Source organism: Camelus dromedarius, chromosome 3 (genome assembly GCF_036321535.1).
Source record: "Camelus dromedarius isolate mCamDro1 chromosome 3, mCamDro1.pat, whole genome shotgun sequence".
NCBI classification, from domain to species: Eukaryota; Metazoa; Chordata; class Mammalia; order Artiodactyla; family Camelidae; genus Camelus; species Camelus dromedarius.
Window position 1 is genome coordinate 103,211,730 of NC_087438.1, and position 20,505 is coordinate 103,232,234.

Consider the following 20,505-nt stretch of genomic DNA (forward strand, 5'->3'; position numbering starts at 1 on the left):
TTGGCTCCTGTGTCCCTATGACATACTCCCATCAATGTAGGTCTTTTTCTTTCTTTTTCTTTTTTGAGCACTTCCTTACGTTTTGGCACTGTAAGAGCCTCTGGCCTCATAACACATACTGCCTTCCACAGTCCCCAAATCAGATATTTCTCCAAGGATTTCTGATTCCTTTTATTGGAGAATGGTTTTAGAAATCAAGATCTGGGTGCTAGGTGTGCCTGTTGCTACTGGGGTGTCGTTTCTTCCAGGTTCTCTCAGCTGACACAGAAAGAAATACATGTAAGTATACAAACGCACACACACGTATATATAAACACACAATTATCAATACTTCTCTGTGTAATCATGCGTGTCTATATAGTTAAACGAGAGTTCTTTCTGATGTCTCCAACTCGAACTCATTACCAGATGGACCACTCTGACCTGCCCTTGCTTATCTGTAAATTCCCACTCCAACAGTGGGCAATGATTCTAAGCTTCTTAAAGGCATCACTAGTCCTTATTCATGGCTGTACCTCAAGTATAAAGTATAGTGCGTGGCATGTATAATGCACATGTTGACTTACTGCTGAGTTTACCCAATAGTTTCAGTTCTGGAAAGGACCACAGATGATTTTGCAAATGTTACTAAATGTGGACTGCAAAGACTAAAATCACAACAATCTATTAGGGCAACAGTACAAGAGGGTGCACCAACAGAGGTCTGATTTAAGTGTGTTTATTCAACTCTGTAAAGGGAAAATGACAGTAATACATCTAAGCTATGAAAAAAGGATTCAGGCTTCCCTGAAAGGGACTCAAGTGGCATAAAATGGTTTGTTTCTCCACAGCAATTTACATTTATTAAAATAGATAATAGGCATAATCATTGTCAAAATACAGCTTCCACCCTGTATAATGTCTTAATATATTCTCGAAGTTCCTGACAAATAGGCACAAAGCCATGGAGGATTAGACTCTAAGTGGGGGATCACTCTAATAGCACAGCAGAAAAACCAATCTCACAATTCTGGGAAGGAAAATAAGACCTGCGAACAGCCTTTGAAGGCGAAGGGTAAAGTACAAAGGGAAAGATGCTAAAGTGATACATCAGCTGGAAGGGGACTGGGTGCTAATGTGACACTCTGCATTAACAATGCTAATTTATGTCTGGGTGAGTGTGTGTGCATGACACAGAGGAGATTTGAAGAGGTCTATATTATACCATGGAGGGGCTCATCTTGAATCTCTCAGAAGAGCATGTGCTTTACATGGGGACTGCCTCACATGGACATATATTATGTAGATTCTATGTCAGTTTCATATAACCAAATCATTTGTTTCTGTAAATCTATTCTGGATTGTTTCCATTCTGTCCTTTACATGGCAGCCAGAATGATCTTTTTGAAAAAACAAATTTGGTTGTTGCTCCCCATCTTCCCTAAATTTAAACATTTTAACATTTCCCTTGACTCCAAGGATAAAAAGCAGTAAAGTGCTCCTGAACCCTCAAGGCTGTGTCAGGTCTGGCTTCTGTCTAATGCCCACCTTGTGGGAACTCAAGCTGCACGAGTCATCTTTCACCACTCTGAACACATGCTCTCTCTACTGACCCTACGAGGGCCCTCGTACCTGCAGTTCCCCCTGCCTGGGTCATCCCGGCATCCCCTCTTCAACACAGCTAACTCCTACTATGGCTTCCAGATTTAGCCCAATCACCTCTTCACCAGGGATGCTCTCCCTGTCCGGGTCACTCTCATAGCACCACAAACTCTTTCTTTCCAGCATGTGTCCCATTTACAACTGTACATTATCTTTCATTAATGTCCTTCCCCAGAGGGCCCTGTTACTCCATATCCCTGGCACCTAATCCCATGCTTGGCACACAGGAAGTGCTCCATAAATATCTGTTGAATAAATGAATGAAAATGATCATATGATCCACCTAAACTATTGCCAAGGATTTCCTGAACATGAAAGCTCTTTGGATTCTAAAGAAGACGACAATTCACACTAGGAATTTGATGGGTCACCCTTGTGATGAGTATAAGAAATGTCACTGGTAGGCTCTAGCAGTTTCTAAAGAAATAGGAGATCCCTTTTATCATATGGGTTATGAATGCATTGAAATGGACATTATGTGGAAGTGGACATAAGGGGATGTGGAAAAACAATCCTCTCCAGAAAAGGTCAGCCATGGTGCTGATCATCTACTAGTCCTAATTCTTAAGGTCACGTTATCAAGCAATTGTACTTTGTTTCACAAAATCCCAAATGCTACCATTCAGGCTCTCATCACTGTGCCTGGATTTCATGCAACAAATATTTCCTAAGCACATCTATTACATATCAGGCACTGTGTTAGACCCTGAGATAAATGCCTAGCAAGAGACACAAGGTTGTTAACTTCAAGGGGAGGAGACAGACAATACAGATTGATAGTCCTCTCAGATTAGTGAATTTCAGATATGTGTGTGATTAGTGCTGATGGGGAAAGATGTCACATTCTACATGAGTGAGATCATTCCTACTGTCTCAACATGATCCCAAGTGATCCAAAATCCTCACCGGGACAACCGGCACCATTATTACTCTGTGGCATCATATAGACCACAGCGTTTGCACTTGATGAAGGATTAAAGGATTCTGTGTTTTAAGGTCATGGTCTCCCATAAGGATTTATATGTATTTACTTCCTCGGGTTAAATAGAAGACTAGGCAAGACACAAGGTGTATCTTTTCTAAAGAGTCATTATAATCCTTCCAAATCTCCAGTGCCGGTTTTGATGTAACCCGAAGGATCAAAGTGCCTTGTTCTCAAAGATGCATATCTCAACAGCGCATCTGTTTCATGCCAAGAGAGTCTTCCCTGGGTTTTAGTGATAAGCACTGCAAAGGGCAGTTAACATCACAGAGAATCTGAAAGACACCTATGGAGAGATTGTAAATTTTGCCCCTTAAGTCAAGACTCTCTTGAAAACTATTATAAACTTTAAGGCCTGGGATAGTGTTTGGCACACAACTGGCCCTCAATAATTATGTGTTAAATGTTTGCTGCATGGAATGGAAATACTTGGAGGAAATCAGCTAGTGGAAGCATGGGACCAGAAATTGGAAACAGAAGTTAACTCTAGACCTCACATTTTCCGTCATAACTATGCTGTTCATAATCTAACTTTTTTCATAGGGTTGATACAGAGATGAGCAGGATAATTCACTTGAGAGAGATTTTTAAACTGCATGGAACTCCATGCTGTCATTGTACCTGTCGAGCTGAGGCAAGAGTACCATGCTGGGTAGCTAGCCTAGAATAAAGGGGAAAAATGGTTTCAGTGATATATGGGCTGCCTTTATTGCCCTGTTAGTAACCCCTCTAATGCCATGGCCGCAGCATGTTGGGAGTCCAAACTGGCATTCCCTGGGGGACATTTTTTGAAGCAACAGAACATGAGATGAGATGGACGGTAGATTTTCTCCCAAATGACACTCATTGTGTTGGAAAGTCCTTAAACATTTCTGAGATTGTTCATCTCTGTTAATCATGCCACACCCCTCTATGACTGGTCAGCACAAAATGAAATGAAGGTTTGCCAATTATCCAATTCTTTTCAAGGTCTTGGCTTCCAATATGGATAATCCAAAGCCCCAAATGGACTCTAAAAAATTCTGGACTACTCAGTTGACCTGTGAATGTATGTGTGTGTGTATGTGTGTATATATATTATCTTTCCTGCCATCACTTTTTTGCCAAGTAGACTGTGATCCTGTCACCGTGATGTTTGACAGTCCCCAACACGCTCCTTGGATTTCTCTTCACTCTAATCAGCCATCACATTGTGAACTTAGGACTGTCTGCACTCGTATCACCCAAACAAGCAGGTCCGTGTTGCTGGCCAATGCATTAGCTGTCATTAGGAATAATTGAGAACGTTCGGAGAGAGGCAGTTGCAAACTCTTTGGGCACAAAGAGCATGTCTCCACTACAAAGGGGATGGCTGGCCCCACAATAGGGAGATCGACAATGAACTAAAATAATGAATTCTTCTGCATCGCAGTCCAATTCCAGAGGCTAATTGTTAGTTTGTTTAAGTCCTGCCTGAGGCCCCGATAGGGGGGGAGCTTCCCTTTGGAAGCTTCATGGAGCTAATGTGAAAGGCAAGACTGTGTAATTCAGATATACCCGTGAAATGCAAACAGTTCCATGTATTAATGGTCACTAATGACCTGTAATCAAGCTATGATTTGTTAGGTTAAAAACAAAGATGCAATTAGTTTATTTGTTCAGGAGTGTAAGCAGAAGAATTTATCAATCTGCTGATTGTTCTTCTCCATGGGAGACGCTGGGCTGGAGTAACGTTAGTCTTGAGCTGTGGGACCCCGGGGCTGCCACTGTCTGTTCCTAAGATTCTCCCAGCTTCCTGACCAACCCCTCTTAAGTCTCCTGTCTTCATCAAAAGGGGATGAAGAGGATACTGTTCTGGTGTCCTTTCTCTGTGGCTTTCCCTCTGGCTAAGCAAGCTGCTTCACACTAGTTTTTCTCTTTTTGCTCTCATACTACAGGATGACCGCCCATGGTCTTGTCTGTGTCCCCCACTGGGCCATGAGTTCCTTAACAGAAGAGTCCAGGTTTGTGTACCATATTTTTACATCTCTCGTACAAAGCATGGCACCAGGCACATAGTAAGTGCTCAGTAAATACTTAATAAACCAAGGGATGGATGGCAGACTCCTTTCATACCAACCTGCTGCCACATACCCCAGTATTATTTCTCCTGGGAGCACAATTTGGGCAATCAGAGCTCATCATCCATAATTTCATGTCACATACTGCTATTACACAATCTTAGCCTCACATTAAGAACTCAGTGCAATCTTAACCAAATCTAATGGACCCCATTTCTGAAGAAAGCAGCTTTACTTGTGAAAATAATGCCTTGAATGGCACTTTCATTTTGTTAACACACACACTCATTCATGTCATACCTCACGCTTATTCACAAAGCTACGCACCAAGCTTACAGGTTATAGTCACCAACCCTTTAGCACTTTGAAAAGGGCACCATCTCTTTACTTTCAAAGTGTTTTGCAGAAACATTTGGACCTGATGAGACATGCAAAAAGCCAGTATTCATCCTTGCTATTCTTCCTCAAAACCAGCTCTTAAAATTCTCACTCTGAACTCTTTCCCACTTGTAGCTTTAATGCATCTGGAAATTTTGAGTCTGATGTGATGCAGGCTCGAAAAACATGATCAAATAACCGAATAGTTTAATCCTTCCCTCTCCCTCCCTCTCGGAGGAGGGACAGAGGACATAAAAGTTGGAAGCTCCAGGGAAATCCATTCAAAATCCATCTAGTCTTACCTCACTGAAGTACCATCGCTGAGGACAAACCAATATAACTCAGCCCTCCAATCAATACCATATTAGAATGCGTTGAAAATGTGACTTGGTTGGTAGGAATGAAAGAAGGGTACATTGAAATTACAACAGGCGTAAGTAAGCTCTTTATCCAAATAGGTCAGACAGAAAAAAATGTAAATTCTTCTATAGCAAGAAAAGAGCTCAACTCCACCTCACACCACAAACACCCCAAGGTATTATTTAAACACAAACCCTGTCTCTTAAGGTCTTATTATGAAACAGCACATTAAGAAATACAACCTTTATAAACATGTAAAGCTAAGGCTGCATAATTCCCTTGGGACACCACCCCTGCTACACCCTTGTCCACTGGCTGATGGAGACCATGCATAAACATGTACACATCATGTAAGTATACACATCTGCTTTGTGTTCTTCCCCCTTTAAGTCTTTGTCCATCTCTTTCATTTCATTTCCTTACGATAAGTATTTATTTGGAAACTCTTCTTTCCCCATTCCTTTTCTTACAAGGAGCTCTCCCCTTCTGAATGTCTTATTCTTCACTCTGTCTCCGAATTCTTCCCTACCTCTGTTACAAACTCCACCTCAAGGGAGAATCTCAGCTGATTCTTTTCCTTAAATAAAGATACATAGTTCTCTTGTACTAAATGTTATTCTCCAGGGCCCCAAAACACAGCCAAATGTGGAGGCTGAAAAGCTGAAGAGCCTCCCTGCACAGTTTCAAGCAATCAGTAAAAACAAGCTAGCAGAAGTCTTCACGCTCCCTCATCCCAGCCAGGTGGGACCATTTAGAGGTTATACTGAGAGGGATTCCAAATATTTAACACAGGTTAGAAGTTACTGTTTTTCCTACACAGGGATTTCTAGATCTGCTTCCTAATTCAAAATTACCCTTGTAGTAAGACCTTTCATTCTTCATGAAACACAAAGAAAGAAGTTCATATTGTCTTTCTTCGCCTGCTGATCCCAACCCTTTTCTTTGTTAGAGCAGTCAGTACCTCTGTCTGGTTCACCAGCTTGTTCTACATACTTCTCTGGTATCTATAAAGCAGGGTCTATTCTTATCTGGCCTAATCCCTCTCTCCTGGTAATTTTTGGCTAATTATTACTTGTCTTGGCTGTGTACCGATACATTTCCTCAAAACACGTTCTGAGTTCTCTTAGCTCTTAAAACAGTAAGTCCAACAATGCTTCTTATCTACAATATTTTTTTTTCTCCAAATGTGAATGAGTGAATTTGGGTCTCACAGAACAACTTTTAAGCAACAGGAACTACTCAACACTTCCATCTTGCTATTTTATGAAGAATAGTAGGTATAAATAATTTATACTAATACCTTTGTTTCCATAGGTGCTTTCATCTGGATAATTCATGCTTCATTATTGTGCCACTATTCTCTGTCTTGGGTTCTCCCTTGGGTCCTGTGACAAACACGGGGTTCAGATCCAGACTCCAGGAAGCAATGACGCTTCAACTTTTGTTACCACACACGGGTGCATTACACACTCCCCACGTCCCCCTCTAGAACCTGTGTGTGAGGTGGCTCCTGGCCTGTCAAAGTCCAGGCTAGTGAGGTGACGCCACCAACACTACACGATCTCTCCGTGCTTCAGCCTCCTCAACAGGAAGTGGGCTGCCTTCCGGTTTTGGAGAGGAGTGGTTTTCAAAGGCTTGCTCTGGGCCAGTGGCAGCAGTATCACCTGGGAAACCATTAGAATGCAAACTTTCAGGCCCCATCCCAGGTCTATTAAATTAGAAACTCTGGGGGGAGCCCAGCAATTGGTAGTTAACAAACACTCCAGGTGATTCGAATAACATTAGAGTTGAAAACAACTGACATAGGGCATCTGGGGAGTTTTTGTTTGTTTGTTTGTTTTGGGGAAGGGTTTTGAAGGGGAGGTAATTAGGCTTTTACTTATTCATGTATTTATTTTTTGACAGAGGTGCTGGGGATTGAACCCAGGACCTTGTGCACGCCAAGCATGTGCTCTACCACTGAGCTACACCCTCCCCCCATCTAGGGAGTTTTGAGGAAGCTTTTGGTGAAGAGAGCTATCTTCATTCAGTTAAAGATGGTCATATACCTAGAACTAAGCTTTTGAGGGAAGGCTTCATAGTGGAAGGCTAGGAGAAATGGGAAAAAAAAAATAGAGACTGCTCTGATACACAGAACAACTTTTAAGCAATTGGAACTATTCAGAAACAGGAGCAAGTCATTTGACTGATTACAAGAGGCTCCCTTTCTCTCAAAGTGTTCAGAGGGATGAGATTATACTCCAGCAGAATCCATGAATAAGGTAATATAAGAACTACTAAAAATAAAGCAAGGTTTTAAAAAAAAAACTAAATTAAACCTTAATAGGAAGATTCAACATACCACTAATACAGAGAGGTCTATAATTAACCTATTATCATTAATTTTTTAATATCTCAAAGCTATTACCTTTAAAAACTATCCTACTGATGGTGCATAGAGTAGATAATGGGGCTTTGTTTCCTGATGCTTTATCTAATATTCAGAAAAGGCCAGCAGTTGCTTAGACTCTCACAAGATTCCATTTATTATTATACGAGATGACATTTATTATTTAAAAGGGATCAATCACCACCAGCGAGAACTGATACCAGATCAAAGATTAAGGTTGGGTGTTAACTTATGTCTCCTTTGTTCTGTAATCCAAACAACCATCTTCTATCAATAACGATCTTGCTATAAGACATTTAGATAACAGAACTAACATTAATGAAAATACAGCCTAACATTATTTAGCTTTTATTACCAACTATGTACCTGGCACTGTCTTGAGCACATCATATACAGTGTAGTATTTAACACTCACAAAAACCTTAGGTAGTTAAGCATTGTTATTTTCATTCTGTAGAGGAGGCACCTGGGCTCAGAGAGATTCAATAACTTACCCAAGGTCAAGGAACTAGCAGTTGGTAAAGGCAGGACACAAACCCTGTGGTTTCGAGTCAGGGTTCTTAATCATATGAGTATTTTTTTTAATGTAACCCTAAACTATCTGGAGTTGGGATTGGAGGGCAGAAAGGACTGGTGTACCCGTGTAAATAACACTTATGATCATTTAAGGCTTCTAGCAATACTAAAGACAACCAAACAACCATTCAATTAATGGTCAATCTATGCAGGTACCGAACTAACCACTGTACAACTACTTTCTCACTTAATCCTTACAACAACCATAGAAGGTAGTTACTGTTATTGCCCTGGTTTTATATGTGGGTAATTATCATTAGATGATTTAAGTAATAAGCCCATCTTTTTAATAAAAAATGCTGCTCATATAGTTAAGTATAAATGAAGCAAAATATGTACAGAGAATGTAAAAGCCACTCAGTAAATGTAACTTCTCTGCCCTTATATTATGTTTCCAGGGATAAGAACCATGTTGATCATCCATAAGAATGGATGATCCATCCATTGTCTTTCTTACCTATTTTCCTACTTGTTCCACAACACAGCATACTAACCACTGTATGATCACAGCTTCTTACTTGTTCCAAAGGCAGATATTTGTGAGTTAGATATTTGGGTACAGTATGCAGTCTTGAAACAACTAAGTCCACTGGCTTCTCTACATCTTTATAATCACCAAACTCTACCTCTTTGAAGCCTGCACTATTGGTCAGGAGTATGGTCCCCAAATCAGCCCACTTGGCAACAGTAACAATGAATGACCTCAGGAATGAGACGTATTACACACCCAAGCCCATCAATCTAAGGGCTATGGCGTGCCAAGTTGCTCTACCCAAAGAACCTTGTGCCAAGGATGTAGGTAGCTGACATTTTGCAGAGATACTGAAGAAAAATGAACACTCTTCTGCCAAACTGCAAGATTTCATCTAGTTGAGAGTTCAGTGAAAGTTAATTTACTGAGCATTCTAATATCATGGAAAGAGCTCTGTTTCAGGAATCAGAATCTCTGGACCTCAGTCTTGTGTCCACCACAAACCAGCTATGTGTTCATGGGCAAGTTGAGTAACCTCACAGGATTTGCTTTTTCATTGGGGAAATGAGACTTGTTCTCCAAATTCTTTGTACATAGTAGATAAGAGTTGTGAAAATATTTTGCAGAAATACAAAACCCCATCAGAAGTATAAGATGAGATTATTATTTTATGTAATTCCTTCCTTGCCTAAAATTTGGCTGCTAACATACCAAGCTGGTTAGCCAAGTTGGTTTACTGACAGACTAATCTGAAAGGCAAGAGGAAGGGGGATTGTCTAAAATGGAAAATTATCAGCTGTATCAAGGATATCCATGGAACTATGTGCTCAGTTGTTTTGATGGGATTCATTTCTAATGGCCTTACTTCTCTGTAAGCTTGGAAAATCCCTAGATCAGTGAATGTTCATATAAAATAGGCTGAGAAACCTTTTCATGCAAGCAAAAAGGATTATCAACAAACCACTACATCACTAAATGAGACATAAGACATTCATGGTAGTTCAACAACAGCAAATGGAGTCTCAATCTATTTTACCAAAGACACCTTTAGATGCCTATTCAGATTTTCTTTCTTTTTTCGTGGGGGGAGGTAATTAGGTTTATTTTATTCATTTTTAGAGGAGGTACTGGGGATTAAACACAGGACCTCATGCGTGTAAAGCATGTACTCTACCACTTGAGCTGTACCCTCCCCCCTATTCAGATTTCAAGGTGCCAAGTTATTTACCCTTGCAAGTCTACATTAGAGAGTAAAATTTAGCCTATATGTAGACTGACTGGAACAGCAGTAAAAGGAGACAGTGAGAAGGGCATATTTATGTAGGAAGAAAAAAAGAAATTCCATCTGGAGTTAAACTTGGAGAGATGAATAAAAGATAGCATTTAGTACTACTGACTGTTTTTACATCTTATTGAGAGGATACAACCAAGAGACTCAAGAGCAAAGAGATAAAAATCAAGGAAACAATTTCTTTGATGCCTTTGCATTTACCTTGGACTACGGTTTCCCCTCAAGTTATTTGACATATTGGAATGGCTTTGAGATGTGACCTCATCATTCTGCTTTTCATATTATAGCTCTTTTAAAAAAATATTTTGAGGTCAACACAAATAAGTAAAAGTAAAGACCATAAGTATAAGTTTTTCTTGGGCCTGTATTTGGAAAGGTAAAAAAATTTTCAAGTCATTGTTTGTAATGCTATAAAGCTGATTGCTTGATTAGTCACTCAAACTCCTCGTCTAGATCGTCTTACTAAAGTTTTCCCTCAGTATAGCAAAAACAGAGGTTAGGGAGGTTGCTGAGACCATGGTCAATGACTGAGAAGGAAACTGAGGTGTCTCAGTCATAAAACACACCATACCTTCCAAAGCCAAGATCATCTCATGAGTGGATGGTGGTGTTTTCCTATCTCCATTTCCCTCATAAAACATACCTATGATCTGTCACTAACAGCCACTCTGCAATATACTACAGTTGACCTGCTGCCCCCATGAGCAGACCTCTCCAGTGGGCCTGGTTGTCACTAATCCACTGATTGAAGATTTTAAGACTGGCTTTGGCAAAACATGCCAGAAATTCCTTCAGGGTAATTAAAACCACCTTCTGTGTCAATAAACAGACTGTGAGATCCTTCATGTACAAAGGGGCTGGCTCTGACCTAGAGGCTCTAGGACATTTTTTCTTAGATGGCTTTTCCATCACTGCAATTGATTTTCACTGACTTATTCAGATCCTTTCCCAGCCCCCTTGTGGAATGACTGGTTGAGCTCAGAGATATCACCTTACCTTTCCTGTTTAAGCAAAGACACAGGACCAAAGGGGCTCTGAACCTAAGGGCCAAGCTCATTGCCAAAACCCTTTCATCCAGACCTACAGTTAAGAGAGCTTGAATGGAATTCTTGTTACAGAACTTCACAGCTACTAGCGTCCACTGATCACCACTCTTCCAGGGTTCAATCTGATTTTCATCTGAAGAATTATTAATGTGACTTCAAAGTAAAAGGAAGAACTCAGATGAATACAGATATTCAGAAACTTGTTCTTTGCACATAACAGACACTCTATGAATTATTTTCTCCCATAATTCCAGCTTTATAATTTTTATTATGTAAACAATGCATATACTTATTGGAAACTATTATACATTAGAGAACATAAAGATAAATAGTAAAAATTACTAAAAATCCCATCAGCCTGAGGTAAGTCTCATTAATATTTTGGCAGCTTTTCTTTTCATTGAATTATTTCTTTTTAAAATTTTTATTATTTGGGGGGGATTAGGTTTATTTATTTTTATTTTTTAATGGAGGTTTGAGGGATTGAACCCAGGACCTCGTGCATGCTAAGCATGTGCTCTACCACTGAGCTATACCTCCCCACTCTGTTCATTGATTTATTTATGTACATATACAGAAATTTGAGCAGGAGGAATCAATTATACTCTTCTTGTCACAGGTGTGGTGAACGATAAATTTTTGGTTTTTTTTTTTTTTTTTACTTCTTCCCTCCTCCTTGTAACCAATGTTAATAACCTTTTTATATATTTTATTCATACTGATATCATCATAGACCAATTCATATGGCATGAATGAGGCTTCGGTTGCTCAGTAATAGTTGTTGAATGTTTAAAGAGTAAAACAATAGAACAAGAACAAATGAATGGATGAAAAAATAAATAATCGGCTATGATCTTAATTAGCCAGTACAATTTCCAAGTGATTGCAAAAATCATATGGCACATCTTGTGACCCCTCTCCTGTACCTTTAAACCCTAGTGAGGATAAGACAACCTGGCTTCAACATGTTAGAGGGAGCTCCAAGTTTAAACTCCCATAAAGAATATGTAACTGGCTGCTGCCCTAACTACAGAGACATAATCAGTTTACTCTCAAACTCAAAACCGTTTCAAAAACCATTTACTAAGTACCTGTATGCCAAGTACTACACTGTCCTCTGTAGGATAAACTAAAGGATTAAAGATATGATTGTATCCCAGGAATTTCTTTCCAGTTGAGGAGACAACATTTAGGTCTGCCTCCTTCTGGCAGGCTGTCTGAACTTGGACCTCAGTTTTAGCATTCATGAAATGGGGATGAAACCTAGACATCACAGGATTGTTGTTATGATTTAAAAAAAGAGTAAAACAATGCCACTTTCAGCAACATGGGTGGACCTTGAGATTGTCAATCTAAGTGAAGTAAGCCAGAAAGAGAAAGAAAAATATCATATCACTTATATGTGTAATCTAAAAAAATGAGACAAATGAACTTATTTACAAAACAGAAACAGACTCACAGACATAGAAAACAAACTTATGGTTACCAGGGGGGAAAGTGGTGGGAAGGGATAAATCAGGAGTTCGGGATCGGCAGATACTAACTACTATATGTAAAATAAACAACAAGGTCCTACTGTATAGCACAGGGAACTATATTCAATATCTTGTAATGACCTATAATGAAAAAGAATATGAAAGGGAATATATATATATCTGAATCACTATGTTGTACACCAGAAATCAACACATCATAAACTGACTATGCTTCAACTGAAAAGAAGAAAATAATTCAAGGAATTCAGGAAAAGCATCATGGGAAAATGTGGATGAGAGGCAGGCCCTGTAGATATCAAGGACGGGGAAACGGTGTTTATAGGAGCGGGGAAACGGTGTTTATAGGAGCGGGGAAACGGTGTTTATAGGAGCAGGGAAGCAGGAATGGCCTGGGTTAGTGAGGACCCCGCACCAGCCAGCCTGCTTGGTTTGAAGATGAGTGAGGAGAGACTCAGGTGGATGAGGGGACAGGCAGGAAACAGTAAGGTTTATACGCACAGGAGAAAATTGTGCAAAGGCTAATCTTCTTAAAGGGTCAAACAAAAGAAGGAAAATATTTTTTTTGCCTTTTTAGCACGTGCCAATTTCTAGATCAAGGCCAACCATATGAGTGACTCAAAGGCAACCTGCTTGTCACATAACTGGAAAAAGAAAAAAAAAAAAACCTGGCCTGCACAATGGGCTCAAATCCAAGCTTCTTAGACTTATAGGAAAAATTCTGATCGGAAAATTTCCATCTCAAATTGTGCTGAGGAAGCTGAGGGACTGAGTAAGCATGTTGGCAGCAGAAGCACAATATGATAATCAGTCTGCTTTTGCATTTTTCACCACAGCGCACAGAGTTCTTCAGGTCCTGGGGAGACCTTAGTAAGTTTTGATCTCTGACCCAGCAAGGGGTCAGAGAACCGATAAGGAAATACACTTTGTTCACAAATGGAACTGCACCAAGAACTTTCCCCCTACATCCTATGAAGTGACCAGAGGGGTTCAGACTTCCAAAGCAGAGTATGTTAGTTTCACCCAGGCTAATCCTACAAAACGGGAATGGGATTAGATATTAACTTTGTAAGAGACATGAGTCAGAAGCACTGAACTGTCTCAGTCTCTTCTGGTAGCTCAGGGTTCCAGGGCAGCTATTCTCCCCCCTCTGGTGTATCTTCTCTTTTTAAATGAGCAGCACTGATGAATTCCTGGAATTATGTCCCCATGGATCTGCCTTGCTCTAATCAATACTCTTCCCACTCCATCCCACTTGCCCTGGCTTCCCAGACAGCAGAGAAAGGAGATGAGAGAAAGATTTTAATATTACCATCTCAAATCATCATTGAAACTTGATGTTCCTAAAAGCTGTTTTTAATACTTTTAGTCCCCAGTGGAAGCAACTGTATCTCCTACTAACCATCACAAATCTTTATCCATTCATCCATGCATCCATCCATCCATCCATGCATCCATCCATGCATCTTTTAAATTTTATCTACTGAACACTTAGGTTATAAACTGTGTATAGTTTTTAAATACTTCATAGAATTTTAAATAAAAAATATTTTAAAGAACTTAGTATTCTCACTGTAATACCTCAAAATACTTCAGAGAAAGAAAAATGCCCCAAATACTCAAGCAAGATGAACTGAGACTTCAAATAGACTCCCAACTATAATTCCCGAAGACTAATGAAATGCAGTTGACCCTTGAACAACATGGGATTGAACTGTGCAGGTCTACTTGTACACGGTTATTTTTAATAGTAAATACTGGAGTATCACACAGTCCATGATTTGTTGAATCCGTGAGGAACCAGGAGTACAGAGCACTGCCTATAAATTATAAATTATAACTAATCAACTTTCACGTTGTTCAAGGGTCAACTATACTTTAGAAAGGGACTAAAAATCATTCACTCAAAATGTAATCCCAATGGTAGTTTATAAAATTTCTATGTTTCATTTTCATCAAATCATGCTCCCAATATCTGAAGGAAAACAAGAGGAGTCGGTTAATCTTGAGCCAATGATAGAGTCTAGTTTTCACAGATTACCTGGGTTCAAATTGCATTCAGCCACATATATAGTATTAACAAGAAAAAGTTAACACAGCTTTCAAAAATGTCAGATTGGAACCCCACAAGAGGCTAACTCATTAAACAACCATACTGGTTGTCATATTGGGTCAATCATTCTTTGAAATTACCTACTCACCAGTTTGAGGAAAATTAACATTTCTAGGTCAGCAGGGTTCATATACTTATCTACAACTGGTGCCCTGGAACCAGGAGAGTCATTTTATTTAATATAGGTGGGCCAACTAGATCCCAGAGAACAAGCTACTCACCCATGTATTTAATAGCAGAGGTGGAGCACTGAGCTCGCTTCCCTACTAGGAAGGGGAAAAGCACCAGGGCTTTGGGGGAGGACAAGGGCAATGTGACCAAATTAAAGCTCAGTGGTTATGTCTTTATGATTTTTTTTCTGATTTGCACCCCACATACGTTCCCTGGGATGAACTTAAACACTCTAAAAATGTGTGACAACGTAAAGTAAAATAGAGACCCAACAAAACTGGGACAGAGCCATAGCAATTACAAAGGCACTCATGGTACCACTTTTGAAGAAGACAATTTATTAATATTGTCTAGAAACTTAATTGTTCCTACCACTTAACCCAGCAATTCTGACTTTAGGCACTTGTTCTAAGAAAATCGCTAGAGAGATGACTTAGATTCATACAATCATTTATCACACAAATATGATAGCAAGATATTGGAAATAATCTAAACTTCCAGCATTGGGTGATTGGTAAAATTACGGTTTAATTATAGGATGTTGCAAAAGAATGCTCACAGTATTGTGTTTGGGACCAAAACAAAACAAAACAAAAATAGATATGACACTATTTTACATATAATTCCTATACTCCTCCATCTCTCTCTCACACACACATGTGCACGCACACACACACACACACACACACACCCCTACATACCCCCAGAAGAAAATGCATCAAATATGTTTATAATGATTATGTTTGGGGCTAGAGGTAAATTTGATCTTCTTTTTTACACTTTTCTTTATAATCCAAGTTTTCATCAGGGAGCATATATTTTTTCTCTCATAGCCCCTATTCTTTTCTTACATAGCATTTAACTAAATTTATATTCATGTTCTTATATCTGTGTTTATTTAATGTGTGTTTTCCCAATAAAAAGCAAGCAATAAAATGAAAGGAGGGTATATATATATTTTTAAATTGCATACCTGGGTTTTTGGGGGGGCATAGTACCTGCTATATAATAAGAATTTTAAAAATGACTACTGAGTGAGCAATTGCAGGTACATTATGTAGAAGATGTATGGGGATGTAGGCGGTTCTAAGGCACTATCAACAGTCTGTCACATCTCTAGTCTCCAGTTCATTTGCTCAAACAATACATCATTTTCCTTGCTTAGTTTTGCCTCCTAAGGTCACACAAGACTCCATTCTCCATTAGGAATGCCTTTGCTTTTCCTCTCAACCTGTCAGAACCCCACCAAGACCCCACTTTTCCCACGAGGCTGTTCCTGTTCAGGGAAGCATCCCTTTCGCCCTCACCACACTCACTCACTGGGAAGATCAACTTTTTTGAACTTTATTGGGTTCCAAACACGTTTTTGAACAGGGTTCAGCAAACTAAGGTCCATGGGCTGCCACTTGGTTTTGTAAACAGAGTTTTGCTACAACACAGCCATGCCCACATACTACAACGGCAGAGGGACACAGACTGTATGGTCAGGAAGGACTAAAATATTTATTATCTGGCGCTTTACAGGACAATTTACCAACCCTGTTCTAAAGCACCTACATACTTGTGCAAAGTGCAGATAATACCAAATTTTTATCCTATTAGGTTATTCTTAGGGCAAAATAGGATCCAAAGTATATTGCAAGAGCTTAGTAAAAAAGAAATTATTTATATATAATGCCTAATAATTAATAAATAACATACCTAGTTTTTTTTCTTAAGAACATACATTTTTGTGTCAGACAGACCTGCTTTCAAGTCCTGAATCTGCTAATTGATACTGGTCAGATTACACAACTTGTCTAAACCTCCGTTTTGTCATATATTCTCCCATTTCCTTATTAAACATGTCATGAGTGCTATTTACCAGGCACTGTACTAGGAGATGGATAATAGACAATGGTAAATAAGACCTAAAAGTCTCACCAATTCAGCCTTAATTGTACATACAGCTGAGGGTTGTTGTGACAATTAAATGATACACACACATACACAGCTATTATCATACATACATGCGTACACACCAATGTAATATACAATATATACACACATACATAATACATAGATATATCATATATGGTATATATAGAGTTCTTAACTCAGTTCTTGGTACACTGTAGGTACTCAGATGATGGCTCTTCCTCCTCTTGATAATTACAACAGAAGCTCTTTTAACAGAACTCTAAGAAGCTGACTTACTGGATGAAAAAAATGCCTTCAATTCCCTCTGTAAAATGGGTCTCTAGACTGCCCTGTACTCAAAGGTAACTTAGTAAGGCGAATCTCTGGCTCACCGGCACACCTCTGCTTCTGGTTGAGCTGCATGTCTACTGAGAGTCAGCTGTATTTGCTCCCTAATCTCCTGATGCTGCGTATACTTGCTATTTAATGAAGTATCATGGAAGGTGATGAAAAGAATGGTGTAAAAAGGAAGAGAATGATTGTTTCCTATGAAAATGAAGTTGAATGCTTTCAAAAGATGACCAAGAACTGTCAATTCAATGTGGAAGAGAGAAAAGACTGGGGACAATCAAAAAAATTTAGAAGGATCTGTAGAAAGATTACTTCTCAGGTGTCTAGACTCACTCAACTGTAAGGAAACCAAACCCAGACAAGATCTTTATCATTTGGGTGTGGTTTGTGCAAGAAAAATCAGCAGACCCATATTCCAAGATGAAGCCTTGATTCTTCAACAGGCTCTTGATCAAAATTAGGCAATGCTGTTTAAAATAGGTGTATTATTTTTATGATTCTCTGCCTTAGCTTTTCCAATTTACCATCAACTACTGGTCCCAAATGGATGGAGTGAGAGAGGGATACTTTTGTATTCATTTAATACTCACATACAAACCATAACATGTTAGGCAGGGGGCAAGTTGCCTCATCCCCTGTCATACTTTATAGGCAAAAAGAATAATCAGAGAGATAGAGTGACTTGTCCAAGGCCTCAGAACTCGTACTGCTCGAGTTGGGTCTAGAGCCAGGCAGGCTTGGATTCCACCATCTCGGCCACGGGTGATAACAGAGAGGCAAACACAGCACAGACTCACCCAGCCTGGCTTGTATGATTAAGTACATTTTGAGAAGAACAGAGTGTCATCTGCCCAAATAGATGGAAAGATACATGAGAACAAGAACTTATATATCCCCACTCTTTTCAGCATCACTAGTATAGCAGCTGGCAAGAAATAAAATAATTTTGTGGGATTTGATGAATTTTCTTCCCTACTTTATAATGAGGTGGGAAGCCCCGTGAAAAAGATGGCAGGACCCCCAGGCAGGGCCACTACTCTCCTGCCAGCACCATTCACTTCCCTGGCCCAGTGGCATTATCTGGCTTTTTAACTGGGAAATGGCTTACTTCTAGGAAAGCGGAACTTATCCCTAAGATTCTATTGGTTCCCTGAGCTAACTCCTGATTGGTCCATTTGTAGTGCCTCATTTGCATAGAGCTCACTCCTGATTGGTTCATTTCTATCACTCGTGATTGGTCCATTTCTACAAAGCGTGTTCCTAATTAGTCACCTTTGTTACATCTTATTTGCATATGATGTTGTGAAGTATAGACTGGCAGCCTATAAAAGCCTGTGTAAACCTACAGATGGGGTCCAGAGCTTGGAGTGTTAACTCCTCTGGGCCCACTGGCATAATAGACCTGAGTTCTCCAACTCTCCAATTGCTGCTTGGTCTCTCACCTGGATCCAGGTTGCTGTCACAACTGAGCTGTGACACACTTTGCTGCAACAGTAACAGTGGCAGAAATAGGGGCTTCCGGTTTCTCAAGGAATCAGGTTCACATGGGGTTTACAGCCCCCTCCATGGAGCACACAATAGCAGGGGAGACGTTCCCTTGTGCCTGTCAGACTGTGTCACTCAGAACTCACCTTCACTGATTGGCACCTACTCTTCCCTGTCAGTGTGGTGAGATGAGCAGCGCCCTGCTCACCAGATGGTTATTTGTTCCACCAGCCACCTTTGCTGCATCCCTGATTCATTCCAGCCCAGGACAGTCTCCAGCATTCATGCTGCAAGGCAGCTCCTGCCAACAACTTTGCCAAATGGCTCCTCTCAAAGTCATGGGCCGCCCAGACAGACTGGCTCCTCCATCTGCAGCACCTTTTGGCAAAGAGACGACTCCCTTTCTGGCTCCACTTCTTGGCTGCACCAGAGCCTTCTTGCCAGAAGGATGATCTGACCCATCAGTACATACAGCCAGACTTGGCATTGTCAGGCCATTTAAAGCCTCTGTCTGTGTCCCCCAGACTCACCCCGGAGCACAATGTCAGAACACACAGAACAGACTTAGATGATCACAAATACAGATGTAGTGCATCATGGAAACTTAGAGCCTGGAAAATCTATAGAGAGCATACCTCCCCTCTCCCATCTTCAGCCTCATTTTAATAGATTAGGAGACTGAAGCCCAGAGAGTAAAAGTGACTAATTATGGTGGCAGGACTGGGACTAACACCCAGGTCTGCTCATGTGCATTCCAAACTACTGCTTACCATAAAGACTGCATGGCCTTCCAATTTCCCCCTCTGCTCATTTTCAAACTCTAGATAAAAATTAGACCCTTTGAATCGGGATTGATTCAATGGAGAATTTCTTTAGAAAAAAATGAATAATAATTTTTCTGCGTCAGCATCATGACTTAAACCCCCCCCCCCCAAAAAAAAAACCAGGCACGTCCATATACTACAGTTCCCTTGTGGATGGATGGAAATGTGTTTTCTAGCTTTTTATGTTACATAAAACATATGGACAGATCTGGACATGACTCCTATTCTGCCACCTACTGTTGGGGGGCCTTGGACAAGTAATCTCATTTGGTTTCACCTTGTCACTTCAGGGATATAAGGAGAGTAGCAACTAGAAAATACTTTAAAGCCCGAAGTTTGCTCCTGGCACACAGCAAGCCCTCTGCACGTGCTAGTAATCAACATGATTCTGTACTAACACTCAAATCCACAGAGGGTTAATACACCATATTATGTACCTATACATAGGTATGCCAGGTATTTCCATTTCTTATAGTAGGAAATTCAAGTTCATGAGGCTATCCAAGGTTATTCAGAGATTAAAAAAAAAAAAGGACTAGAGATTCCTTCTTGTCCTTTGCTAAGAAACAAGGACAAGCATCATGGCTTTAAAGATGCTACAATCAGGAAGGAGCATGTTTAAACAAAAACACATACACATGAACAATCACTGCAGCATCTTATGTAATACAAAAAACCGGAAAGCACTTTTCCATCCATCCAACTGTGGTACAGTCACACCAAGGGGCACTATGCAGCCGTTAAAAAGAACAAGACCAATGTACGTGTCCTGACATGGAAAGGTCTTTCAGATCTATCACTGAGTGGGAGAGAAAACAAAGTGCAAATAAAATAAGCAGTATGCATTCGGCTACACAAACAGTCCCTCCCCCAGTGTGTATCTCTTCACGTATATTTAAAGGTATGAAAGTGTACACAAAGGTGGCTTGAGGAAGCAGAGCAACACTGACAATGGTAACTCTGGGCAGGGAGGTGGGGTGGCGTCAGGGTGGAGG

General features: G+C 40.1%; 1 protein-coding gene across 9 annotated transcripts in view; it reads right to left on the reverse strand.

Annotated features, from left to right (window-relative positions):
• PPP2R2B (protein phosphatase 2 regulatory subunit Bbeta) overlaps window positions 1-20,505 on the reverse strand; it is a 424,199-nt gene that overhangs the window by 232,268 nt on the left and 171,426 nt on the right. For 2 of the 9 annotated variants that reach the window (XM_031449287.2, XM_010990347.3), the window contains exon 2: window positions 6,701-6,785. The exons of the other annotated variants lie outside the window; for them this stretch is intronic. In XM_031449287.2, the coding sequence (XP_031305147.1) occupies window positions 6,701-6,737 (37 nt within the window). In that variant the 5' untranslated portion in view covers window positions 6,738-6,785. The remainder of the gene's footprint in view (window positions 1-6,700; window positions 6,786-20,505) is intronic. 9 annotated transcript variants of the gene reach the window in all.